The following is a 27,238-nucleotide window of genomic DNA, read 5'->3' on the forward strand; positions in this document are numbered from 1 at the left end:
GGCTTTGTACAAGGCAGATAAACCATATTTTTATGTGTCAAAGATTCCTAACACCTAGGATCTTTTCCCCATAGAGTCATCCATACTCAGTTTATTTAAGAGTCTGCCACAACCTTGGGCTTTGTACAAGGCAGAAAATAATGTTTTGCCTAGCTAGAGTCAGCCACAACCTCGGGCTTTGTACAAGGCACATAAAATAGAGTCATTCATTCAATTATCCTCAACAGTTAGCCACAACCTTGGGCTTTGTACAAGGCACATAAATAGAGTCTCCCTAAGTAGAGTCAGCCTCAATTCTGGGCTTTGTACAAAACACAAAAATACCCTGTAATTAATCCCCAGTGGAGTCATCTCCCAGAGTCAATAATATTAATAAATCAATCAAAAAGTCTCAAGCTTGGGCCTCATACAAGCCAGCTAAAGTCAAATCTTTTATACAGTAGATAGACATAGCTTATCTCTATAGAGAGATATTTTTACTACTCTACCACATTCAAACAAACAAACATTTCCATTTCAATTTTAATCAAGTCTCCCATTTAGGATTTTGAAAGGCATGAGCTGGCAGTAAAACCCAGACATGTGGTAACTTTCCCTAATTTGGATGAGCATCTTTCTTTCATTTAAGAGGCATTTGACTGGTATACTTGCACATACACAAGTAAGGTCCCCCTCTTGAATGAAATGAATTCAGTTATTCTGTCACTCCTTTAAATGTTTATGGTAGAATAGTACCAATACCTCTCTGTAAAGATGATTTCATGTCTCTTTACTGTAAACAGAGATTTAATTCCAAGCTTTAACCTTGAGCTTCAAGCAAGGCACCAAAAATAATTAATTTCCCTAGTTAGTTCCCCGAACTACATTAAGCTCTGACTTCCACTAGGGATATGTAGGCATGAGGTTCACAAGGAATCTCAGCGAGCTAATAAAATACCAAAAATAGTCAGTCTGTCTATCTGTCTGTCTTTTCAAATCAATTCAATTCCTTCTCCTAACACAAAGGAGAAACTTTCCCAATCATTAGCAGCAAACACAATCACAATGACACAGAGAAGGTTCCTGTAGAGTACTACAGATATGTAGGGTGTTTAAACACTTCCCTATGTATAACCGACCTCCCGGACTCCAGAATTTCTAGTCTAGGTGAAATCCCCACACTTAGCAAACTCCTAGGGTTTAGTTGAGATCTTTTTTTCCCTTTCCTACTCGTAGGACAAATAAGAAAGTTCGTGTGATATCGTAGGAAGAACTGAAACAAAATTCATCCCACCACGGGCGCATTCTCCTTCCAAATTTCGCGTGAAGGGTTTAGCGTGCCGTCCTCCCAAGTGAAACGGGGAGGTAAAGAAAACGACCACCACACACACAAAAACAAATCAAACAATAGCCTTAGGTTTAAAGGCTTGCATGGAGCTGATAGGTGATACCCTCCCCACTGAAGTTGAGTTGGTTAAAACCTGTCCTAGAATAGTATTCGGGTTCTATGATCCTTGGAAGTTATATCTCAATACGGCGCTCGAGCGGCCGATCAAAATATTCCTCGAGGATAACTAACTTCGATCAATTTCAAAGCTAGCCACTTAATAGGCCATAAGTCAAGTTCAACTAAAAAGGTTCTAAGACAAATTAGTGTTTAATGACATTTCGGAAGCCTAATATACTCCTTGATCGTTTTCAAGGGACATCAGTATAAACCAAAGTATCGCACTAACGATGACTACCAGATCAACCGTATCGGTACATGCCGTACAGTTTCCTTGGTCTATTGTCATATACTTAAGGTATCTCGAGATTCGGGTTAGAATCTTCCACACAAGCAAAATACCCAAACAAACCTTTGAAAAAAATAGAGCAATCAAGTCAATCAATTGAAAACATCGAAGTGATCTATTCTCTTAAGGTAACCCCTTTTAAAAACATTTTTTTTTGAAAGTGACTCCCCAGCAGAGTCGCCAGTTCTGTGGACCTCCGTTTTTTTTCGGGCCATACCTCTGAGCGGGAGAGATACGTGAACTGACTCTTTTTTATCGCTTATGCTTTCGCATTTTTGAAAATTCACAGAGTCGCCACCGACCTTTTATTTTATCCAATTAAGGAAAGGTTTATAAAAGAAACAGAAAAAAGACCTTTAAGAAATTCTGGGTAAAGGGGTAGGTTATACAAAGGGAAGGTGTTAGCACCCTTTGTATCCACGGTTATCCATGGGCTCTTAAGTTTGCTTAGCTCACTTGTTTTTCGATTACTTTTCAATTGCTTTAGAATGCTCATATGTGGTTTCAAATACCTTTGTAAATTGAATTTTGTAATGATCCTTGTGTGGATGTATACAAAATGTTTGTTTATCTTTCGAAAGATGTTTTGAAAAGAACGTTAACTTTGTAATGATCCGTGTTTGGATGTATACAAAATATTTTCTTTTTGGAAAGTTTTGTTTTGAAAAACAACAGTGTATGAGAATTTTGTTTGTTTTGATTTGAGCAAGCAAACTAGGAGGTCTACCTTGAGTTGTAAGGTCTTTATCCTATTTCCTTTAAAAATCTATCCTTTCACCGGATACAAACAAAAGGTTCAATTTTGTACTCGAAACAGTGGAATTTTGACTTTGATTTTGAAAAGAATGAGAAGGGATTACCTTACGAGGTGCAAGTGTGATTGTGTTTGTATTCAGATATTTTATCTTTGAAGTTAGTGATCTAACGGTTCAATTTTATCTTTGACATACACGCAGTTTATATTTGCTGGAAATTAAAATGCGGAAATGTAAAGTGCGGAAAGTAAATCTACGCTATTACATTGATTGTGCAGGAAATGTAAACTAGCTTATTTACATGATTTTGACATCCTATACATTTATCTAGGAATTTAAATTGCAAGAAAAATAAAAGGCATGTTTTTGGATTTTTTTATGATTGATTTTAATTATAATTAATGCATGATTAATTAAATTAAAATGAAGAAAAAAGATGAAAATATATTTAAACCTAGAAATTAAGTTTAAAATATGTACAAAATATTTGTCAATTAATTTTAAAACAAAACTAATTTTTTTGGAATTTTTGAAATTGATTTGAAAATTGATTAAGCTAATTTAAACATAATTATGCAAATAATTACATAAATAATTAAAACTTAAAGAGAAAATTATTCAAAATATGTACAAAATTAGTTTATAATATATAAACAATATTTAATATAAAGAACAATTTTTTATGATTTTTTGATTGGTTGAAAATAATTAAAAAGCAAATATACAGACATATACTAATTAATTATACAAAATATTGGAATTATGAAGAAAAATAAAATATTTTTATTTCAGAAAATAATATATTATTTTAGAAGTCTAAAAATATTTTTTGTATATTTTTTGGATTTTTAAAACTATTTTTAATTAATTTTGCAAAGAAATTAAAATAGAAATAGAAAATATAAAAGGATACGATCAGGTATGGAAATTAAGTGATGTACATGGTGTGGATCACTTGTATGGTGCGTTGGATTGAGGATTAGTGGAGATCAAGGGCTCAGGTTGCAAGACACATGATGCACGTGGTTAGAGGAGTAGCATGATATTATGCTGACTTTGAGAGTCCAGCGTGGGACCCACTGAAGTTGACTGGCGAATAGAAAGATGAGGATAGGCCACGCGAGCAGTCAAAGGGTCCTCATCACTATACATCATCTTCTTCAATTTACCTATGGAATTTGCTGCGGATTTACCTGCAACATTACCTGCGGATTTTGCTTTCAATTCTTTAACCTTTTGGATGACCTACAAAACGAAAATAAAAAAGAACAAGGGCCACCCAGATCACCTAAATGGACCCTTCTGAACATGATAGTGTCGTTAGTTTTTTCATTTGGAGCCTCTATCATAGAAAACGAAAGGTTTACATCTTTGAAGCTCAAAAATGGTAGAGCTTCAAAACCACGTTTGAACTTGCATGTAATCACTCAAATCTACCCTATGTCATGCCATGAGCCCATTCAAATGATTAGTTTGTATTATAGTTAAGCATGCATATGAAAACGAAAGCTACATGGTTATGAACATGAAGATGATCGTGAGCATGTTTAAGGTTGTTTCAATCACATGTTATGAGTCAATCCTTACCTATGATGTTATACAAGAGTAATAGGATGATTATTTTGTATTGATAGTGGCTGGAAATATGAAAACGAAAATTACATATATTTGATATTTTTTTTTGAGAATTTTATGTAGATGATGGCTATGCTCTTGCTATAATTTCGTGTGTGTCTTGTTGTTGATGTATTCCACTTCATTTATAGGCCAAGAGCTGCTTGGAAGTGAAGCTAAGAGCATTGATTGCTTGGTTGAAAGTTTGATTTTTAAATATTAAAAATCCTTGAATATTTGACCAAGTCTTGCTCTCCTTTACTTCTCTTGCCTTGTGCTTCAATTCTCTGCAGAAAATCAGAGATTCCTTGGGTGACTCATGCTTAGATTGTAAGCTACCCATTATCCATTCATTTTTCCTTTTAATTTAATCTTAAAATAAGATAAAATTAAGCAAAAAATGAATAAAAATGTTATGGGCTTAGTCTTGGTCGTGGGAGGCCCATAATATCATGGCAAAGATGTTTGAACCATGAAAACTTGGCCCCATTTGGAAAAAATACATTTTTGAGCAATGTTGGTTTTATGCATTTTCCCAAAATTTAGCCAACTTCAACAAGGTGTAAATCCCTCAATTTTTGTCATATGAAGGAGATCTTGCACTTTTTGGAAACCTCAAAGAGTCTTCTAACCAATGCTTTGGTCTCATGTCAAAATGATTTTTGATGCTCCATGTGTGTCCTTTTGAAAAAAGTGTCTTTTTGTTGACTTTGAAAATGACCTCTAATGTCTTTGGTCATATTTTTCAAATGGTGAATGCAATGACCATGGGATCAATTGCATTTGAAAGATAATTGAATTTCCTTCAAAATGAGATTTGGTTTGAATTTTTTGGATGAAGGATGAGAGAGTTATGACCAGTCAAAGTTGAGTTGACTTTTCAGGCAAAAACCCTAATTTTGAATCTTAGGGTTTTGTTGATTTTTGATCTTTCCTTGATGAATTATGATCATCCAATGATCAAATGATGAATCCTTTGACAAAATATGGACTTTGACAAAAAATTTCATTTTTGACTGTCTGTTGACTTTTTTGGTCAAACGGGTCGTCTGTTGACTGTTTGAGCTGCTGACGGTGCGTCTGAGTGAATTGAAGTTTGAAAATTTGTATGATGGTACTTTGAGATATATGGATGTGCATGAAATCCATTTGAGGTCTCAAAAGCTTGTTTCTCCTGTAAAAACAAGAAAACCCTAGTCAGGGACTGTTTGTGTAGGAGACAGTTAAGCGTACCTGATTTTTGTGCAGTGTTGAGTCTCTGCTAATCGCGTGATATTCAGAAGACTTCTAGAACAAAAATCTTGGAATTTTGAATTGTGAAAGATTGATTTGATTGATGGTACAAAACACTGAGAATTGTACTGCCAGTAGTTTGGCTGTCAACTGACTGTTCAGGTATTGACGTAGCAGTTAGAGTGAAAAATCAACAGTCAAGGTTAATTTTCTTTTTTGTTGTTTTTGTTTTTGTTTTATGTGAAAAATGAACGTTTATTTACATGACTTGTTAAAAACATAAACATAATAAATAACTAATATACTGTTACCAGTACAGTCTGAGTTTTCTGATTCTGCGCCTGCAAGAAGATTTAACTCTGTACCAATTGTGTTAGTACTATTTATCTGTAAATAAATAAATAGCATGTGTGAAGTAATAAACAGTATTTGGCGTTTGCGTAAGAATAAATTCAACTGCAAGCCAAATTACTGTATAAGAAAAATTCTAAAAACTAAGTGTTTCATATGTCAGGATATTTGTTGAAATAAAAATCCATGATTATATGAGACTCTTAATTTTTAGATTGGAGTTTTCTTGAAAAAAGATGCGGGCAAATTTTGGGGTATAACACTACGTTTACAAAATGAGCATTTGGACAAAGAAATATTTGTACATCAAAAATGCTATATAGAAAAAAATGTTAAAACGCTTCTATATGGACAAGCGTCACCCGTTGTCTACTCCAATGGTTGTTAGATCATTAGATGTAGATAAAGATCCTTTCAGACCTCGAGAAAAGGATGAATAATTGCTTGGTCATGAAGTACCATATCTCAGTGCGATTGGAGCACTGATGTACCTTGTTAATTATACACTCCGTGATAAATCATTTGTGGTTAATCTATTAGTAAGATAATATTCTTCACCCACACGAAGACATTGGAACAGAGTCAAACATATACTTCGTTATCTTTGAGGTTTAATAGACACGAGTCTATTTTATACCAAAGTATCAAAACTCGAATTAACAAGTTATGCAACTGCAGGTTACTTATCAGATCCTCACAATGGTAGATCACAAACAGGTTGTTTGTTTACATGTGGTGGTACAACTAGTTCATGGAGATCGGTGAAATAAACAATAGCAACAACTTCATCCAATCATGCAGAACTTTTAGCACTATATGAGGTAAGTCGTGAATGCGTTTGGTTTAGATCCTTAATCTAACACATACAAATACTTATGGTTTGTCTTCTGGAAAACAAATACAACGACCATATATGAATATAATACGACATGCATCACTCAATTGAAAGATGGTTACATTACAGGAGACCGAACAAAACACATCTTTCCAAAGTTATTTTTCACTCATGATCTTCAGAAGAATGGTGACATAAGCATCCAACAAATCCGTTCATGTGATAATCTTGCTGATCTTTTCACAAAGTTACTCCCAAGTAGAACTTTTAATCAACTAGTACAAAAGATTAATATTCATTGTCGAAAAAATAATCGTTTAGCTGAGGGGGAGAAATAAATTTATTTTAAAAGGATATTGTACTCTTTTTCCTTCACTAGATTTTTTTCGACTGGTTTTTTCTAGTGAAGGTTTTAACGAGGCATATCTAAAACAAACATCCAAGGGGGAGTGTTATGAATAATTGGATGATTGTCTCCCAATAACTTTATTCCTTATTTATAATAATGTATATTTATGATATTGTCTGTATGTTGTCCTATAAATAGGACTAATCTCAGTGTAGAAAGATACACCGATGAAATAATACAAAATTGTTCTCATATCTCTCCCTTCTCTTTTATCTTCTTTCTCCTTATTTTATAACAATTACAACTTTTTTATCTATATTATAAATTTTCATATATTCAATTTCGAAATAATGATAATTTGTTTTAAAAATACAATTTCATTGGTATTTATAATTAGTAAAATAGTGTCTTAAATTTATTTACAAATATGTATCCCATATTCTTGAAAATACCATGTGTGGTGTATATTGAAAGTGTAGGAGACGAAGAGTATATTTGTGTAAGTTAAAATTAAAAATTTCATTAATTGACATTTATATTTATGTTAACTAGTGTCTTACCCATGCGTTCGCACGGGTACCCGTCTGTCTCGCGCATTGGGTTTTAGGGCACTTTAATAAAATAGGGAAAATGTATATATATATATATATATATATATATATGTGTGTGTAAGTTCATATAATAAGGTAAAATATTTTAAATAGGTTAAAAATACCTGTTGGACCTTATAGTTGGTTAATATATCTAAGTTAATAGGACATTAAAGTTTATTGGGCCTTAGAATTCTAGCCTTGGTGCAGAAAACCTATTTTTATTGTTAGACCTAATTTGTTAATAGGCCCACAAAAGAATCCTATTATTGGTATTGTTACATAACGCTGCATTTAAAATGAAAGTAACGTTGGATTCATAAGCAATCAAAGAGTCTGTCTTTGGCATTGTTGGTGTAAGAAACGCAGGGTTGGGTGATAAGTGTGAAGAACAAAATGTCGCAGCCAAGAAGGTATGTGCATGTGTTACTGTTTATGTTGTTTGCAGAGTTTATCATAAGATATTCATCCATTTAGAGGTCGCAATGTTGTTTTGATTCCAGTTCACCCGATAGGTTGGAGTTGCAAACTCCATGGAAGCGGCTCACAGTTGAGAGGATACTGAGTGGGTCACATGAGAATGATGATGTTATGGAGGAATGGAAGAAACAACATGAAAGATTGAATCGTGTCGACGATGCCGGTAAAGTTTCTGTAGAGGCTGCCAGGATTGTTGAAAATAAAGGGTAATCTTATAGTTTAATTTTGTTTTTTTGTATTGAATTCCATTTAACCTCGACAAAATTGAATGTGTTTCCGGAATAATGAGTTACAACTTAGTTTAATAAATAGTTTGTATGTTATTGTGTTGAAGGGATGATGGAGATGGGATTGAATACATAATGATATCTTCTGATAGTGAAAGGTAAAGTTTATTTATAAGTGATAGGGAATATATTATCGTTATAGGTATATTGATGCTGTTGTGTTTGCATTGTGCTGTAAATGTGGTCTTAATTTCAGGGAAATGAGTCCTGTACAGGAAGAGTTCGAAGAAGCGTACTGGACTCGTGAAGTTCATGATGTAAAGAAGTTTTGCTCAAATGTTATGGTAAGCAGTGTTCAAAGTCTATAGTTGTTGGCACACTGGTGTTATACAGAGATGTAATGTAACTGATATTGTATGTCAATGAGTGCAGTATATTCCTGCAGAAATAGTAGAGAAATGTGGGCTTGCTGGAATGTCAGAGATTACCCTCAATGATGTGGACAACGGGTACCCATATGAGTGCAATGTGAAGAAGAGGCCAAAAAAATGAAACATATTTGTATGGAGAATGGTTTGACTATGTAAGGGCAGCGGAACTGAAAGTAGGTGATAAAGTGCACTTTGTGATTTATTACCCGCCAGTGTTAGATATTATAGTAACAGTGGAGCGCAGTGGTGATCGTTGATAGAGCTGTTGGTTAGGCAATGTTTGTGGTGGATGTATAGGGCCGTTTTTTAGCAGTTTGGTTTATATGGGATTTATGGTTTTGTTTTTTTTTTGTAATGGTGGATGTGAACCAAGATTAACAATTATGGCACTATGTATGGTTTTAAATTAAATATTATCAATTTTGGTTGTAAGTTTCATGGAATGAGCCAAATCTTCCATGGTTTTTATGCAAAATTGATTACCATTCTGTTTTAAAATTAAGTATTGTTTATTATAAGTATTGAACAGGATATCTATCAAACTTGATCAGAATAGGGTACCTAATTTCATTATTGTTGGTATAAGTTGGGGTATGGCTCCTGTAAATGGTAGGCTATTAAATCTAATAGGTAAACACACAACAATGGACATATGAATAGTTGAAAATTCAATTTAATAGTATATGTTAAAGAGTAGTACGATAATATTAAATGGTTATAAAATAGTTGTAATGTGTTATATTATATTGGGATGTGAAAGATCAATTGGGTTATGGGCAGTTATTATTTTTCGTGAGGCATATAAATAAAACGAAAACTGTTTTGAAGTGATGTAAATGCAAAGAAGACTAATTGAACAATTGCATTGAATTCTATTGGACGGTGGAAAAGTTGCAGGTATGTGAAGAGTCCATTTAGAGTGTTATATAAGTAATGTGTAGGAAGTTTGAAAGCACTAAAAACTGAAGCATTCATCATTACTCTGGAACCAACAGTGTAAGCTGCGAATTTCTGAAAAGATGGAAGGAAGAGTTGATCAAGCAATGAGAGGTAAAGGTAAACATATCATTTCAAAGTTTGCTCTGTTACATTTTGAATTTAAAAGTTATATATGGTTGCATGCAGGCGAAGAAAACTCGGTGAACCAAATGGCTGTGGGGAAAGCTGTCATTTCTGATAACTCTGTGTATGTTTGAATTAGCTTATGTTGAGTATACGTTTTATGCTTGAATTTAGAATGTTTGATAACACATTTATTTATTGACCATGCTGTTTGTTTGTATAATGTTCCAGATGCCATGAACCGGTTGTTGAGGATTTTAGTTGCCATGTAGAACAGCCTGCTAAGTTACAATATTGTATCTGGAAGCAAGATGTGGTCAACGGGAAGATGGCTTAGTCATGTCTTCTTGTAAGTTATTATTCGTTTTAAGCTTATCGTCTTTCCCTATCAGTTAATGGGATTATTTAATGTTGTTTTATATCAATATTGCAGGAAATTCCTGAGCATGTTGTGGCAAGTCGCTGGCTCCATGGAGCAAGGTTTGTAGATTTGGTTGACTGGGAAAGGGAAGTCAGGTATGAATGTGAAGTTCATCATACCGAAAAGGGTCAGATGTTCTTAGGGCGTGGTTGGTACAAATTTGCCAAGGAAAGGTGCCTGCTTGATGGAGACTCTATGGGCTTCAGCGTTAAGGATCCCATCAGCAAGGAGATACTTGTAACAATGTTGAAAAATTGAAAATGATGTAAAAGTTTGTTTTAAGTATCTAACTCTTTAACTTTTTGTAATTTTCTGGTGGACTTAGGTCCACCTTTATATTAATATATAAGATTTTGGTATTTAGATGTTATGCTATATATATATATATATTATTTCTGTTACTTGCATTGCTAATATGCTGTTAGTAATATATATTACTGCTGTTACTTGCAATACTAATATGCTGTTAGTAATATAGATTACCGCTGTTACAGATTTACTCTGATCAATTTTAAAAACTTAGACATTGTTAAAAACTTCCTTATACACAACATTTGTAGTTTTCTCCCTGAATTTCTTTTCTTCATCATGTATCAGTATTTTGATTCCCTTTTTTGTTGTTACTCTTGACAATGCGACATAAATCTGGCCATGTGTGAATACATCTTTCGGTAAGTACAAACCAACGTTATCCAATGACTGTCCCTGTGATTTGTTAATTGTCATAGAATAGGAAACTATAATAGGGAACTGTCTCCTATTCAGTTTGAATGGCCATGGTGATTGGGATGGTGACATATCCATTCGAGGTATGTAAACCAAATTTCCCAAACCTTTACCACCCATTATTGAAGCCTCCAATACATGGGCTGCCATCTTTGTTATACACAGCCTTGTGCCGTTACACAAACCTTCAGCTTGATCTATATTTCTCATGAGCATTATAGGTGTCCCAACCTTTAGTTTTAAGTGATGGTTTGGCAATCCTGATGTTCGGAGGGAACTTAGAAATTCTGGCGTGAGGATATCAACTACTGCTGGGTCATGAATCTCAGACTTGTCAACTGAATTTGCGCTGTAGTAGTCACGAATCTCTCCTGCATTGTTGACTGAACAGAATTAGTAAAAGCAAAAATTAGATTAATATAATCCATTAAATTATATATTTTTGTTGCTTAACCTGGAATCAAGTTAAGTATATGGTCATTGATCTGATCAACAATCTCCAGTGTAGAGGCAAGTATCGCTCGACTTTTAAGGTAATCAACACATTGGAAATTATTTATGAAATCAGGGTATGTGGTATTGACAATGGCCACAATTGGATCATCGAATTCTGTTATCAGAATATCAAGTGGTATGTTGATTTCGGCGGTGCCGTCATTAGGCTCAGATATTCGGCCCTCTCCTATTCTTAAAAGCCAATCTGAAAACTGTGCTATCTCATTTTTGTCAGTCTGTGTTGATCCTGTTCATAGCCGCATGTTTCTTGTCAATGTTAATACCTCAACTGAATGCCATATGTAAGATGCATTTATGGCATAGTGTACAATATCGGAACGACTGCCTCTGGGGACGACAGGTAAAATCTGTCTGAAATCGCCCCCGAAAACAACAACCTTTCCACCGAATACATCAGTTGAATTTTTGTCTGCACTCATAACATCTTTCAAAGTTCTGTCAAGCGATTCTATTGCATACTTATGCGCCATTGGTGCCTCATCCCATATCGAAGAAAATGACCAGTCCCCCAATGACTTTCCTCCTTTATAGCAGCTATGTATTCTTTGTCGTCTTCAAGAAATCCCATTGCAAAGCATGCATCTCTGAATGTATCATACTGAATGTTATCCACGGTCCTGATTTCCTCCTATGTTGTTGGTCCTTTTGCCACCGTCAACATCATGCGCAGGTAAAACAGTTCATCAGTTGTTGGCGGAACCCATATGAGACGTCCAATGGTGAAGCCTTTTTTCCGCGGTTTCCATTCTCTCTTTTTTTTGTGGTAAACAAACTTTGAGACAAATTGACCATAAGTTAATGTTTGTGCCTCTTCATATTTAGCATTTGCTACCAGCCATGCAGTAAACATTGATTCAGTCACACTTGCAGTTTCCAGCACATTTTCCATGCGTGCATAATCTGTATAGTATATAGGTTTCTCCCCAACCAAATGATAGAACATACGTTCCACAGCTGGTTTTCTGCCATGAATATTGTAAGAGTAAATGCGCCAGCATGCTTCACTGGGTGAGACATACCTGCAGTCGAGATATTGTTGGATCTCATCAACAGGTTGATTGCTATTTGTTGAAACTGCTGCTGTTATTCTGTCATAGCCTTTATTGATATATTTGAAAAGATATTTTATGGAAGTACTCTGATTACACCATTCCATGTTTATATGTGCCTGGTATTTCATAAGAAATCTGGTATTATATGGAACCACATGTCTGTTGTCCAAGGTGATACCATTTTTTTCAATAGTGAAGGTTTTTGATCTTCTCCTATACAGCGGATATCCCTCTGCATCAACAATAGTGTGTTCAATAAACTTTTTGGGATAGTATTTAGAACATCGTCCATTCTTCATACATTGTGAGGTCACGCAAGCAAGGCCACAGGGTCCATGCATCATATGTGCCTTAACCAATTTGTATAAATTGGGATGAACAGTCGGGTCGGGAATTTCAGCAGAAATGATCTTGTCTATGTCAGATGGTGTTGGGTATTTGCTCTGAGGGTGTAGGAATATCAAGATGTGAGCATGTGGCAATCCGCGCTTTTGGAATTCAATGGTGTACATATCTATTAAATTGAAAGTTAGTTTGATGTAATATTTTGGTTCTACACAGACACATGATTGAAAAGTAGTATAATTAAATGAAACAACTTACATGCAATCACTTTTCCAACGACATGGTGTTTTGTAATATCATCCATGAGGGTATCAAACTTTATTTTGAAAACTTTTGAAATGATATCTGGCCTATCATTGGGTTGTAGACCTGTGCCTGACAATGCTCTTTTAATTTCAGGCCAATTTGGGTTGCAGGTAAAAGTAACAAATAAATCAGGGAATCCCAATCGACTTGAAATGGCCATACCGTCAAAATATAGTTGATCCATATATCTCTTGCTACCAACAAATGTTGATGGCAGAACAACTCGTTTTCCTCGCTTTTGGTGTTCATTTCTTGTATCGCCATCAGTTTGAGCGGCCAAATTATTATATTTGCCCACTCTTAATTTCAATTGATTATCTCTCAACCAATTCAGTCGTTCGGATTCCATCATAGCATAGCCGTCGACTAAGAATTGTTGAAATAGGCGTCTTGAGTAAAGTAGTGTTTTTGCCTCTTTGCGACGTTGTTGTAACCGGTAAGAAAACCAATCCTTAATGCTTTGACGGTTTCTCCTAGTGACCTCAGTTTCATGGCGATATATGTGCATTATATTTTTCCTGTAACCATCTTCCCCATAAGGAAATATAAGAGGATACTGATAAGCCAAATATGCTGGGTGAAACTCATCTATTCGTTGCAAACCACCATTGCGGCGCTGAATTAAGATGTCCCTTTTATCAGCAGAATCAATGTCTCCCACAATGAGTGCAGCCACTTCTGAGACAGTAGGTTTGTTGTAAACACGGCCATCTTCGGATCTATCAGAAATAAACCTGAGTTTTAAATCTGTGAAAGAATTTGTCCTTAAAACATCCCTTGCCATTCTAAAAGCTTTGGCATGAACATTGTGCTGATCTAACATCATCTTGAGCTTTTTGACAACCGGTCGCTCGATGCCTTTGTTGTCCCTGTTTATTTTTCGCAGCCATGAATAAATAGTTTAACATAATATTTTTATAAAACAATTGTGTAATTATGTCTGAGCATGCTTACTTGAAACATTTTATTCTGTGTTCAACTTCATTGTCCGTGTCATAGATGTATAATTGAGCATATTGCGGAGGTTGCCCTGTTTCTGGCAGCAGTGTACCAATTCGATGACAGGTCTGACCCTGCAGTCTCAAAGTAGGGGGTCCACCTCTTTTAGAATATGTTGTGTCGAACTTCATTCCAGGGGAAGTGAATGAGAACATTGCGGTGTATGTTCGTATGTTAGCCTGGTAGTTTTTACTATCTGAATATGTTTTATTAAATAGAAGATCTTGCAACACCTGTGGAGGTTGCTCAAGGAACGGAAGAACAATTTTTCCTCCACGGCAACAACGATAAAAGCGAGGAGTTGCTGTAATTTTGTGTCTATTCACTTTTTCTTGGTACCACATACATGCTTGGCAGTGTGCGCATTCATAACTTTGGTCGCCAATATCGTAATATTCTGAAAGAAGAAACCACAATACTGAATATGTCTATTAACAGAAGAAGTGTACATCATTTGGTTATCAGTGTATGATATGGAAATACCTTGAAGATGGGCCTCCTGTAATTGTGCCGGGTCTGAATCTTCGTCAGAGCCGGAACTATTAGAAGAATTTAAATTATTGTCAGAGTTGGAGTCATCATTGTCTTCATAATGAGATTCAACAGACACATTATGATTTGAGGTAGATGGATGATCCATGGACTGACTTGACATATTATAATTTGAAGTAGATGCATGATCCATGTTCTGACTTTGACTAACAATGTTGTTTGTATTTTGAACCCTACTAACTTCAGTATTGAACAAATTTCTCAATCTTTTTCTGTTATCCAAGATTATTTTCCTTCTCTTTCTAGCCATAGCCGTTTCAATAGTGGTTTCATATGTTACAGAAGATGTAAAATTATGATTTAAATGGGAAGTGAGGTTGCTTGATCTGACACGGTTTCGATAATCCCTCTTTGCTTTAAGAATAAGCTTTCTCCTCTTTCTTGCAATGGATGTTTGAGGAGCAGGGTTTTTAACAACATCTGTTTCCATCACAAACACAAAAGTAGGATGAATAATAATATTACAAATAAGATTTATTTGTATAGATTTATGCACACAATATGAGATGTATAGCATGCTACTTCATGATTTTGAATACTAAAAGTTTACAGTTTCTAATTGAAGGGGAATTGGTGGGTTTAAATGTCATGAATGCAGTATTGATTTTAATTTTTCTTTCATACTTGAATATATATGAAATTGGAACTGAATATGAATAGAATTATGGTTATAGATTTAAATTACCATTTATCCCTCCCTTATAACTGTTGTGTGTGTTAAATGTATTTAATTTAATCTATACAGGTTATTTATAATATTTTATTTGATGGATGTGTTACTCTTTTAAAAAGACTTTAAGTCAAAACTAATATTATAAGTAAATAGAAACTGAACAGTTAATCCACTTTCTGCATGTACCAAGTACTTGTTTCCTATTGCACTGAATAGAAGTTTAGCATTGCAACTGCCTGCGGTTAGGGTTCCGACAATGGCATCTTCACACGGTGGTCCTTCTGTGCGAATTCCCTCTGATGATGAAAATGATTTCAGGTATGAGTAGATAATTTTATTTCACCTTTGCTTTGCCGTACAAAATAGGGTATACTGGTATACAAAATATGGTAGTGTGGTAATAACAGTTAACAACATTTAGTGATGGGTGTAGTATCAATATAGCTCAATGTTGTATTATGTGTGGTATTTGTCAAGAAATCAAATGTGACTGAATGACTATTGTTGGTTTTTATTGTTGGATTGTATATCCCGTCGTTGCTCGGCATATGACTATTGCTTAGTAAAGAATGCTTCATATGCGGTTTGTTTTTAATCCATATTTAATGTTGGAACAGCGATGATCAGGCAATGGAAATCATAGAACATTTGGTAAAGGAAACAGGGTACGATCCTAAGGTGGAAAGAAAACGCAGGAATAAACAGCGCAATGTGCCCCCTGGTCGTGTTGTGTCGAATGTTGATGTTGTCGCACAAAATAGCGCAAGGGTTAAAAGCAATCCCAATGCAGGACCTATAAAGATAAAAGAGGAATCAACAGACATTGACACAAATGAAATCAAAGTTTCTGAAGTTGGTGAACCAAGTGGATCAAAAGAGGGTAAGAAACAAAAGGGTAAAATGGTGAAAAAAGCAAAGGTGGGTACAGACATTACTGTAGACAGTTCTACAGGGGCTCAAAATTTTTTCTGGAACACCCATGTTACAAATGCTAAATCTACACAGCAGAATGTAATGGTAAGGAGATATTTGAATATGAGCATCATGTTATTGAAAATGTAAATAGTATATATTGTTAATAGTTACCTTATTTCTTGTATGCAGCATTTCCCTAAGGAAATCGCCAAAAGATGCCTCCGTCGCTTTCAAGATGAAATCAACCTGCTGGATGTGAGGACGAAGAACATTGTTACCTGTCAGGTTCACAAAGCTAACAGAAAAGGAATACCCCAGCCATATGAAAAGTACATGGCCCTGGGATGGTACGAATTCGCCAAATCTCTTAACCTGCGTAATGGGGATACAATAGCGTGGAGTATGCTGCGATTCTCTCCGTATATCTATGTGAAGGTTGAAAGACAATGAAGAAACTGCTGCTATTTGCAAACCGTGTACTATACCTGAATTTTAATGGTTATATTATATGTTGGGAATGTTATTTTGGTACATTGTGTTATATATATTCTGCTACATGTTATTTTGTAAGCACTTTATCCAGAATGGGAACACAGTAATATTGTGACCATTGGAAGATCTAATATATAATCGTTTTCGGGACAAATTTTTTAAGTTCTCCTATTATATTCTATTAATCTGCTCTGATATGCTTTTAGTTAAAATGAAATCTGTCCCACAATATTGTATCAACATTATACTAAGATCAGACATAAAATTATTTATTGATAGTTAACATAGTCAAATGTTAAAAGTTCTGGTGTTTGTTTGTGAGGCACAATCCATGTTTTAGTTTACAATGTAATGACAGAAAGCTTAGAGAGTGCTAATCCAAACAAACCGTTCTTTGCGACATCATTATTGTAACTAACATTAAAAATAATAAAAAAGCAGCACCCCCGTTATAAGAGGTATAGTTAAAATGGAATGTTTGATATATGATCAAAAAGAATCAAAATAATTAATAATAGTATATATAATATGTAGTTGAATTTGAATCATTTGAATATAATAAGCCACACAAACCATTGATAATTCTTAAATCAAATTGAACATAACAGAAGCACATAGCCAGTATTCATGCACTAATTATTACAGAAAATGAAATCACACACATGATTAAAAGCAAAGGAAACTAACATTCAGTTTTTATAACAAACACCTAAGCAAAACACACACAAAATAAAAATAGATCTAATCAATCTTCTCAATTTTAATTATCTTCTTCAGCTTGTTAGATGACAGTTCCCCATCATGTAATCCGTCCAAATCAATGGATTCACTTGATGCAGCAGGAAGATGCCTCTTACCACCAGGTGTGACAGCATCAGGCTTGTGCTCAGATGTAATTTCCAGGTCCTGCAATGCCACGATGAAGACTATTAGTTAGGAATATTGATATAAATGTAAGTCGGTAAGTGTTAGTAATATTGATATAAATGTAAGTAGGTAAGTGTGTTGCAGTGAGACTTACTGTAACCAATTCACAGTCTTCATTGCCATCTGTTTTAGCCTCATCAACACTCTCTTTAATCTATATATTGTTAAACACAGTTTTCAATATAACATAATCACAGGAAAAGCAAAAAAATGCATACACAGTTTAAAATTTCTACCTCCAGAGTCTCAGGTACGACAGTTTGGATTGGAATAGGTTCCTTGAGAATTTACCAAAGAAAAACAAAATCAGGCAAAAAATTGTTATAATATGAAGTCCTCGTTTATAAAACAAATGTCGGTTCATTAGAGCTGACCTCATCTGTTCCCCATTTTTCCTTAAGTTGCTGGATAATAGGATCATTTTTTATAATCATAACGACGGAACAGTTCTTCCAGCGTGGATGCCACTTAACCTTCATAGCCATTTCCAACTTCAACAACTGATCAAGTGCTAACGGAAAGTCCAATGGATCAGTAATTCTAGCCTATTTAAACAACTGGCCATATTAGTGTACACAGAGTATTGGAAAGTACATTCCAATTCGTCTGCACAATATAAATATAACCTGAATCATAGTGTTACGAAGTTGCGATGCAGATAAACCCAACAGCATTTCACATTCTCTGTTCCAGAAGACAAAATTGCAGCTTTGGCCCCCGTGAGTAACCTCAATTTCAATCTTATACCTGAACATCATAAGAAGTCGCTCTGTTAAAAAAGCCGACAACATAAAAACATCATAAACATGACAGAAACAACATCTATTAGGTGAGAACAACTAAAACCTAAGGACTTCAGCCATGGTTTCATGACCAGCTTCACACTCAAAGGGGGGGCTGTCCCCACGCGCTATAGATTGACACATATGACAGGCACGATAGTACCATCCAAACGGAGATGCTACTAATAATTTTGTTGTAGCGACAGTAGCACAAAATGTAACCTGGACAAATAGCCGCCAAAATCAGAAACATGTGACACACTAAAGAATGAGGTTATAATTATGATAATATAGGAAAATAGAAAGACATACATCCGTAAGTTGAATAATCTCAGCAATAGGCAAAACAATAGCCTTTGAGAACAATTTTTGCACAGGAGTGAGCTGTTGATTTTCAGAACTTTGGGAGGAATATTGGGAATTCCCTCCAAGTTGTTCAGACAGGGTTACCCTGCTCTCCTCAGGCATTCTGCATAGCATGGATCATTATCAAATTCATACATGAAAAAAATAACTGTACAAAATGGATGACACTATCAACATACCTATCAATAAAGTCTTTCATGACCGGAAAATCAGCATCAACACATAAAAGGGTCACATTGTAGGTGTTTGTCACAGACAGAGGATACTTTCCTGCAAATTCAAATTATACCTTGTCAATATATTTATCACAGATTTTGTAGTTTTAGTATTAATCTAAAAAATAAGTCATGGAATAACCTTCTTCCTTCACTTTGGCATACTGAAGCAACACAACTGTAGGGAGTGATGCAGCAACCCTAACTTTGTTAAACTTGATGAACTGATCCGCGTATGATTCCCACAGAGTACAGTTCAACATGTTGTTGCTAAACCATGATCACAACACATTAAGATATATAACATGATTCATATATCAGGCAGTCTAATGTATAAAAAAAAACAAACCTGTGATCACGCAACATCATGCTAATTTGCTGCTTCTTTGCACCTGACTCAGTCTGTGCATAACCAATACTATCAACCATTCCAACGACATCTGTCAGGCAAATTTATTAATTTCACACGGCTAAAATGCATCAAAACATGAGATAATAAAAAAGCCAAAAACCATACTCACGAATCAGAACATGTTTGTCAAACCTCCCTGTTATGATGTCGGAAAAACTTGTAAATAAAATCGATTTCGGGGGTATCTCATGTTTGTCTTCATCAAGAACAGACGTTCCAGCAGTAAACTTTATCATATATTTGTGTCCCGATGCCCTGAAGGCCAGAACATAAGGCACCACCTTAAAATTAGATACAGCATAAGTATGGCCTAATAAGCATTTTTCGGTGAACACCGACACATGCGGTGCTGGAACAACAACATGAATATCATCTCCCTGCAGCAGAAACCAAAAAATGATTCAAACTATAAAAACATAGGTAAATGATAAACATACTAAAACATAAACAGGGTAATCACCAATTTGTCAACAAAGATCATTTCAAAATGTTCCTTGTTGTTGGAGACAACTTTCCATCTGTGGTGAATCCTAACAACAATCTTCCAAAGCTCTTTTCCATCATTGATCTCTGCTATTCTCTCAACAGGCCTTGACATGATAATGCAAATTCACACTGCACTGAATGATAACCGCAGAAGTTAGCAAGCATGGAAAGAGAAGAATGAAATCACTGATAAATAGGCAAGCCATTTAAACACATAATTACTGCAATTGTGCAGTTTGGAACGTGGACAGGCACAGAATAATGGACCTTACATAACTGCAGCAACATGAGAAGCTGTGAGGGTGAAACTTCCACAGCAATAACTGCCGCAGCCCACCATGCAGTTGAAGGAGCAAAAATTCTGTAGTAACCACCAAAGCTGATGTGGATCAACCATAGAAGAGTTGCTGATGTGGATAGCCTAAGAAAGTCTCAAATGGTAGACTTTTCTTATATGATAGATATTTTAATTGAGAACTTATGAAGTTTGATTGAGACTTTTTGGTTTTGGGTCACATTCCACTAGAAACGGGTCCACCTTTAACTTTGATTATCTTCTCTTAAATATAACGTTTAATTGTTATTTAAATTTTTAATTTGACTAAATATTCTTTAAAAAAATTGATAGAGAAATATTTAAATTTTGAGTATCATATAAGTAAATTATTATAATTAATTTTTTATTATTCTCTTTATCTCATAAAAAAATCATATTTGAATAATACAGAGTTTTTAAAGAAATGAATAAATACGAAAAGATCTATTATTAATCTAAATATTTTTATACACGAAAATTTACTATTGATCCAGATATTTTTTATAACGATACCTAAAGAAAAATAATATTTGTACACGGGAACATGAAGTTATTGATCAAAATGTTGATTATTAACAGGACATGAAGTTACTGATCAAAATAATTTTTTATTAATTATACATTCAATTATTATTTTTTCACGGATAACCAGATATTTTTCTATTAAAAAATATACATCTAAAACAAATGTGCGTCCCATACTAGAACTTGTGTGAACGCACGTTTTGTTACTAGTTTACTTAATTTATAAACGGTTAAATGTGTTTTTGGTCCCTATTAAATTACCAAATTTATAACTTGTGTGAACGCACGTAGTTTTAGTCCCTACTATTAAACTGGTGTGTGTAATGATTATTTTACATACATGTTAGGAACGTTATAAAAAGTTCCTCGTAAAAAAACTCAAATTTGATTTCTAAGTCGATAATTACATTACTTTTATCATTATCTTTTGAAATTTAAAAAATTCATATTTAATTCTTCTCGGTTTAAAAAATTATATAATTCGATAAGGAAATATTTTATAGTATTCTAAACATTAATGAAAAAAATTATTCAAAAATTTAAAATTTAAAGGATAATTAAATAGTTTTTAAAATTTAAAAAAATCACAGAGATTAAAATTGTATGTATACAAATTTTGTAAGAATTAAAATATGTTATTCTTTTATAGATAAAAATGTAATTTGAGATATTTATAGGAGTCAAATACATATTTAACCCAATTATAAATAGTCATTTACTTAATTTACAAAATATTAAGGCTTAAATGCACCTTTGGTCCCTGTAAGTTAGCGAGTTTTTTTTTTTTGTCCCTGTAAGTTTTTTTTCTGGGTCTGAGTCCCTATATTTCACTTTCGCGTTTGTTTTAGTCCCTAAAATCAAAATCCGCAAGAAAATTCATAGGAAAACCTGCAGATTTTCCTGCGGATTTTGGCATTAGGGATTAAACCGCAAGCAAAAAGTAAGATATAGGGACTCATACCAACAAAAAAAAATTACAGGGACGAAAATCAAAAATTCGCTAACTTATAGAGACCAAGGGTGCATTTAAGCCAAATATTAAATATGATTCATGCATTCCAAAGATCCGAGATCTAATTACAGTACTTTATATAATGTTTAAATATTTTTATATGTTAACTTGCACTCATTAATATTTTATAAGAAATTAAGAATCATAAAACTTAAAACCTCCTTAATGAGTTTCAATTCATACGATTAAAATTGAGAATTTCTTTACCCACCTCCCAACCTTCTAGGTCACCTCTGGTGAAAAACCATATATACCCCTGACTTCGGAAATGCATTTCTGAAATGCAAGAAAAATGTGTTTTCGGAGATGCATCTCCGAAAGCGCCTTTTTTTTTTCAAAATTTGTCTTATTTCGGAAATACATTTCCGAAAACAGCATTTCGGAAGTACATTTCCGAAATACTGCGCATTTTGCAGAATAAACAAAACAACCCCCCTCCCCCATTCATTTTACCCTAATTCAGCTTCAAACACAACCCCAGAGAAATTTTGTGCAAACCACTTCCAAGGCTACATCAAAGGCTCCAATAACCTTGCTATACTACATTCAAAAGCCCTCCAATCTCTTCAATCGGTAAGCATTTCGAGTTTTAGATCTATGATTAAAATTTCTATTAGGGTGTTTAGAAATAGCAAAAATTGTATTAGGTTAGGTTGGTACTGCTATTTAGGTTGTTTAGAATGATTAAACATAGTTTTCAAGTTTGTTTTTGGGGTCTGCCATGGAAGTTGCAGAAGCGAGCTTCGCAGGGGTATTTCGGAAGTTCATTTCCGAAAACACATCCATTCCCAGTTTCGGAAATGAACTTCCGAATTGTATCAGAAATGCAATTTTTTTTAGTTTTTTCTGTTCTCTCGCATATTGTGGACCTCCGTTTTTCGGGCCATACCTCTGAGCGGGAGAGATACGTGAACTGACTCTTTTTTATCGCTTATGCTTTCGCATTTTTTTTGAAAATTCACAGAGTCGCCACCGACCTTTTATTTTATCCAATTAAGGAAAGGTTTATAAAAGAAACAGAAAAAAGACCTTTAAGAAATTTTGGGTAAGGGGGTAGGTTATACAAAGGGAAGGTGTTAGCACCCTTTGTATCCATGGTTATCCATGGGCTCTTAAGTTTGCTTAGCTCACTTGTTTTTCGATTACTTTTCAATTGCTTTAGAATGCTCATATGTGGTTTCAAATACCTTTGTAAATTGAATTTGTAATGATCCTTGTGCGGCTGTATACAAAATGTTTGTTTATCTTTCGAAAGATGTTTTGAAAAGAACGTTAACTTTGTAATGATCCGTGTTTGGATGTATACAAAATATTGTCTTTTTGGAAAGTTTTGTTTTGAAAAACAACAGTGTATGAGAATTTTGTTTGTTTTGATTTGAGCAAGCAAACTAGGAGGTCTACCCTGAGTTGTAAGGTCTTTATCCTATTTCCTTTAAAAATCTATCCTTTCACCGGATACAAACAAAAGGTTCGATTTTGTACTCGAAACAGTAGAATTTTGACTTTGATTTTGAAAAGAATGAGAAGGGATTACCTTAAAAGGTGCAAGTGTGATTGTGATTGGATTCAGATATTTTATCTTTGAAGTTAGTGATCTAACGGTTCAATTTTATCTTTGACATACACGCAGTTTATATTTGCTGGAAATTAAAATGCGGAAATGTAAAGTGCGGAAAGTAAATCTACGCTATTACATCGATTGTGCAGGAAATGTAAACTAAGCCTATTTACATGATTTTGACATCCTATACATTTATCTAGGAATTTAAATTGCAATAAGATAAATAGAGAAATGCATGTTTTTGGATTTTTTATGATTGATTTTAATTATAATTAATGCATGATTAATTAAATTAAAAATGAAGAAAAAAGATGAAAATAGATTTAAACCTAGAAATTAAGTTTAAAATATGTACAAAATATTTGTCAATTAATTTTAAAACAAAACTAATCTTTTTGGAATTTTTGAAATTGATTTGAAATTGATTAAGCTAATTAATACATAATTATACAAATAATTATACAAATAATTAAAACTTAAAGAGAAAATTATTCAAAATATGTACAAAATTAGTCTATAATATATAAACAATATTTTATATAAAGAACAATTTTTTTTGATTTTTGATTGGTTAGAATAATTAAAAAGCAAATATATAAATATATACTAATTAATTATGCAAAATATTGAAATTATGAAGAAAAATAAAATATTTTTATTTCAGAAAATAATATATTATTTTAGAAACTTAAAAATATTTTTTTTGTATTTTTTTAATTTTTGAAACTATTTTTAATTAATTTTGCAAAGAAATTAAAACAGAAATAAAAAATAAAAGGATACTAATCAGATGTGGTTGATTATTGTCGCACGCTCGCGAAAAATGAACAGAGTCGCCACCAATATATTTATCCCATAAGGGAAAGGAATATCAGAAAACCTAACAAAGGAAGGAACAGGGTCTTGCGACCAGAGAATCAAGGTACGGGAGTCGGTTACGCAAGGGGAAGGTATTAGCACCCCTCGCGCCCATCGTACTCGATGGTATCCACCTATGTTTGTTTCTATCTAAAGGGTGTATACTATGTCTATGTCTATGTGAATGCATGCAAAAAGAAATACGGGGAAAAGAAGGAATATTTACAAATGTGCTCGTTCAAGCCCCGCGACTTGATGCCTACGTATCCTTTTCAGGAATCAGAGCGCCGTAGTTCGGCTCCATAGTTTTGTTTGTTTTTGTGTTTTTTAGTTGGGCGGAGTTAACGCTCGCGCTCTTGCATAAGGGATCGACCTAGGATGCAATGGAGCGGAGATAACAATGCCCTTAAGAAAAGAGATGAGAGAGAGTTTGAGCGTTTCGAGGAAATCCCTAAAGCAAGGGAAACTCGAGTTACTCTATGGTTTGTGTTTTTTAGAAGTGGGAACTTACGCCTGAATGGGACCCTAAAGCAAGGGAGATCCAAGCACTCGAACATTCCCTAAAGCAAGGGATGTTCAAGCTTCCATTCCCTTTTTAATGATTTTCACTTTTTTATTAATGTTTTTTAAGTGTTTTCTTTGTATTTTTTTATGGGATTTTATTTTGATATCTTTAGATGTTTTATGTTGTAAAAGAAAAAGAAACTAGCCTAAGTAAACTAGCCTAATATGAATGGGAATTTTTACCTAATATTATCATGGTTTCTACCTAAGGTTAGGATTTAAAAGAGGCATGGAAAATAAAGCGCTAAGTAGAATATTGAAAATAGCATGAAAAAGAACAAGTCAAAGTATAGCACAAAAGTGAGTTAAAAGTACTATTATTTTTATGGGTTTTTTGAAAGAAATGAATTCAAAAGATTAATGTCAAAATTAACCTAAAATCTACTTATTTTTATGAGCTTTTATGTGAAAATTCTAAGGCTAAAATTAATTCAAAAAGTGGCCTAAGAATCTAACAAGTTTATTGATTTTATGTGTCAACAATTACTCGAAAATTCTAACAAAATGGTGATTACTATTGTTTTAGGACCTAAGAATAATGGAAAAAAAACTAGAGGAGAAAGAGGCCTAATTCTAATTGAAACTATGTGAATCAGGGGGTGTAAATTGAAAATGGGTGTTTGATTTAGTAAAGATGCTAGGCCCAGGGAGAGAAGCCCAAAGTGACGTTTTTGTTCTGATTCTGAGCACAACCGAAAAGGGATGTGTGACGGGCCACAGGGGTGTGAAGCGAGTAATTCGCAAAGCCCAAATTGGTATACAGATTTTTGTTGTTCAGAAAACCAAAATGAAGGTGTATGATGGGCCAATGAGGGAGTGTGAAGAGAATTTTCATACATGGCCCAGATTTATCATTATTCAGATCTATTAAAAGTTTAAAAACAATTAATTAAAAATAAAATAAAAAAGGAAAGATGAAATTGGGAATGGGATTAGGGTTACCTTAGTGTGACCTTTGAGCTTCTATCACGAATCCTAAGCTTCTCTCTTCCTCTCGCGGCGGTGACGGCTTCAACTTTCTCCGGCGAAATCAATCTTCTCTCGGCCACCGTGAAGCTGAGTGCACAACGAAAATCTCCACTTTCGGCCTTGCTCTCTCGTTTTGCTTCTCACGATCGTGGCGCCGATGGCGAATATCTCCCATCCTCCGATTAGAGAATGCGGAGGTCCTCCATCTCAACTCCGTAAGCTCTTCGTTCGCCTCTCATCTCTCTGCTCAAACTTGTCTTTACTCAGATTCGAATCCTCTCCGATTCAACTCCTCCTCTTGTTCGAATTCACGATGAACAGAGTCGATGCATAAAGATGAAGATTATTCTGGATCGGTGGTGATGATTGGGAAAGGGAGATTGAGGATAACGAAGATAGGAGTTGCGTTGAATTGATGTTGCAGATGCAGATTCGGTTATGGTGATTGGTGAGGGATGATTTTGAAGATTGAAGCAAATCTCTGAGATTGAGCAGGTAGCAAGTTCTTCTCCCTGAATTGATGAAGATGGTGATGACGAAGGTTGTTGAAAGCTGAACGATGGCTCTGAGATGATGAAGATTGAGTATGAATTGAGAGAGAAAATTCATAGAGTTTGTTACATCTTTTCGGTGAGTTTCTTTTCCAATTTTTGTTCTGAGAGTTATTTTTCTTCTCTTCTGATTTTCCTTTTCTGTTGATGATGATGAGGTTGAAGAGTGGTTAATGATGAATAGAGGATGAAGATAAAGAATGGTGAGGTGAATGGAGAATGGTGTGTGAAGGTGAAGATGATTATGGCGTGTGTTTGAATTGTGGAGGGAGAGGAGAATATATAGGTGAGAAGGTTGAAGAGATTCAGTTAGAGAGTGATGATTGAGGGCCATTGGATTAGAGAGAATCGGTTAGGAGATGGAGGGTAGAGATTGATTCGGTTAGCAAGTTAGTTATCTCTGTTTTTCAGTTAGGAGTTTGTTGAAGTCAGTTATAGGTTAGTATGCTGACTAGGATTGGAGGTTGAGAGTTGGTTATTAGGCAGTTACGAATCTGTTTTTCTGTTATATGCTGACTAGGAAAAGGTGAGAAGGTTTGTTAGTGTTGACAAATAGGAAGGGTTTGAAATTCTGTTATGGATAGTTTGGTTTATGAAAGGTTAGTAATTAGGAGAGCTAGTTGGATGGAAATGATGTAGGTATTGTTTTGGATTGTGCTGTTTGAACCTAATTCGGTTTTCTTCTTTAATATGAAACTGAGCTAACATTGCTTTGAACTGAATGTAGGATTTGATGGTGTTTTGTATGATATGCAGGCTGTTTTGATGGTATTATTAATGATTGCGGATTCTCGATCTTGGATGTGCTGCAATAACTTGAGTAAGTGAAAGATTTGGTTCATGCGAGCTTCCACAAGATGAACGAAAATTGCCTCTGATTGGAATGCAGTACAGGTATTGGCAACTGTTTTCTTTTCAGATTTTCTGTTAAGCTATGGTTAGCATTGGTAGAAATTAAAGTAAAGCTGTTGGTGAATTGTTATTAGAAGCTAGGT

General features: G+C 34.4%; 3 protein-coding genes across 3 annotated transcripts; all 3 read right to left on the reverse strand.

Moving 5' to 3' along the window:
- Positions 1 to 10,642: 10,642 nt before the first annotated feature.
- On the reverse strand, positions 10,643 to 11,835 carry LOC131629042 (uncharacterized). The gene is made up of 3 exons (XM_058899840.1): positions 11,691 to 11,835; positions 11,304 to 11,591; positions 10,643 to 11,232 (listed from the first exon to the last, which is right to left on the reverse strand). The coding sequence occupies exons 1-3, from the start codon at positions 11,833 to 11,835 to the stop codon at positions 10,643 to 10,645; spliced, it is 1,023 nt and encodes a 340-aa protein (XP_058755823.1).
- A 158-nt stretch (positions 11,836 to 11,993) lies between these two features.
- On the reverse strand, positions 11,994 to 15,049 carry LOC131629044 (uncharacterized). Its single transcript, XM_058899841.1, has 7 exons — positions 14,551 to 15,049; positions 14,301 to 14,464; positions 14,023 to 14,192; positions 13,021 to 13,937; positions 12,596 to 12,931; positions 12,385 to 12,463; positions 11,994 to 12,327 (listed from the first exon to the last, which is right to left on the reverse strand). Exons 1-7 carry the CDS (start codon positions 15,047 to 15,049, stop codon positions 11,994 to 11,996), a joined length of 2,499 nt encoding a protein of 832 aa, XP_058755824.1.
- A 2,391-nt stretch (positions 15,050 to 17,440) lies between these two features.
- Positions 17,441 to 19,999, reverse strand: LOC131629045 (uncharacterized). The gene is made up of 12 exons (XM_058899842.1): positions 19,862 to 19,999; positions 19,511 to 19,778; positions 19,339 to 19,429; positions 19,132 to 19,259; positions 18,954 to 19,044; positions 18,721 to 18,877; positions 18,572 to 18,630; positions 18,253 to 18,373; positions 18,001 to 18,171; positions 17,863 to 17,904; positions 17,721 to 17,780; positions 17,441 to 17,605 (listed from the first exon to the last, which is right to left on the reverse strand). The coding sequence occupies exons 1-12, from the start codon at positions 19,997 to 19,999 to the stop codon at positions 17,441 to 17,443; spliced, it is 1,491 nt and encodes a 496-aa protein (XP_058755825.1).
- Positions 20,000 to 27,238: the final 7,239 nt, after the last annotated feature.

This window comes from Vicia villosa, unplaced genomic scaffold, assembly GCF_029867415.1.
Source record: "Vicia villosa cultivar HV-30 ecotype Madison, WI unplaced genomic scaffold, Vvil1.0 ctg.000505F_1_1, whole genome shotgun sequence".
In the NCBI taxonomy this organism is placed as follows: Eukaryota; Viridiplantae; Streptophyta; class Magnoliopsida; order Fabales; family Fabaceae; genus Vicia; species Vicia villosa.

Excerpts from the sequence above, each read along its gene's own strand:
- LOC131629042 (XM_058899840.1), bottom strand. The coding sequence starts at position 11,835 with ATGGCGCATAAGTATGCAATAGAATCGCTTGACAGAACTTTGAAAGAT. Across the intron at positions 11,592-11,690 it reads TTTACCTGTCGTCCCCAGAG|GATCAACACAGACTGACAAA; the intron begins GCAGTCGTTCCG and ends GGCTATGAACAG. Across the intron at positions 11,233-11,303 it reads TATACTTAACTTGATTCCAG|TCAACAATGCAGGAGAGATT; the intron begins GTTAAGCAACAA and ends AATTCTGTTCAG.
- LOC131629045 (XM_058899842.1), bottom strand. The coding sequence starts at position 19,999 with ATGTCAAGGCCTGTTGAGAGAATAGCAGAGATCAATGATGGAAAAGAG. Across the intron at positions 19,779-19,861 it reads TGATCTTTGTTGACAAATTG|GGAGATGATATTCATGTTGT; the intron begins GTGATTACCCTG and ends TTTCTGCTGCAG. Across the intron at positions 17,905-18,000 it reads AAAAATGGGGAACAGATGAG|GAACCTATTCCAATCCAAAC; the intron begins GTCAGCTCTAAT and ends TAAATTCTCAAG.
- LOC131629044 (XM_058899841.1), bottom strand. The coding sequence starts at position 15,049 with ATGGAAACAGATGTTGTTAAAAACCCTGCTCCTCAAACATCCATTGCA. Across the intron at positions 12,464-12,595 it reads CTTCACTATTGAAAAAAATG|GCTATGACAGAATAACAGCA; the intron begins GTATCACCTTGG and ends ATATCAATAAAG. Across the intron at positions 12,328-12,384 it reads CAACAATATCTCGACTGCAG|AAAACCAGCTGTGGAACGTA; the intron begins GTATGTCTCACC and ends TATTCATGGCAG.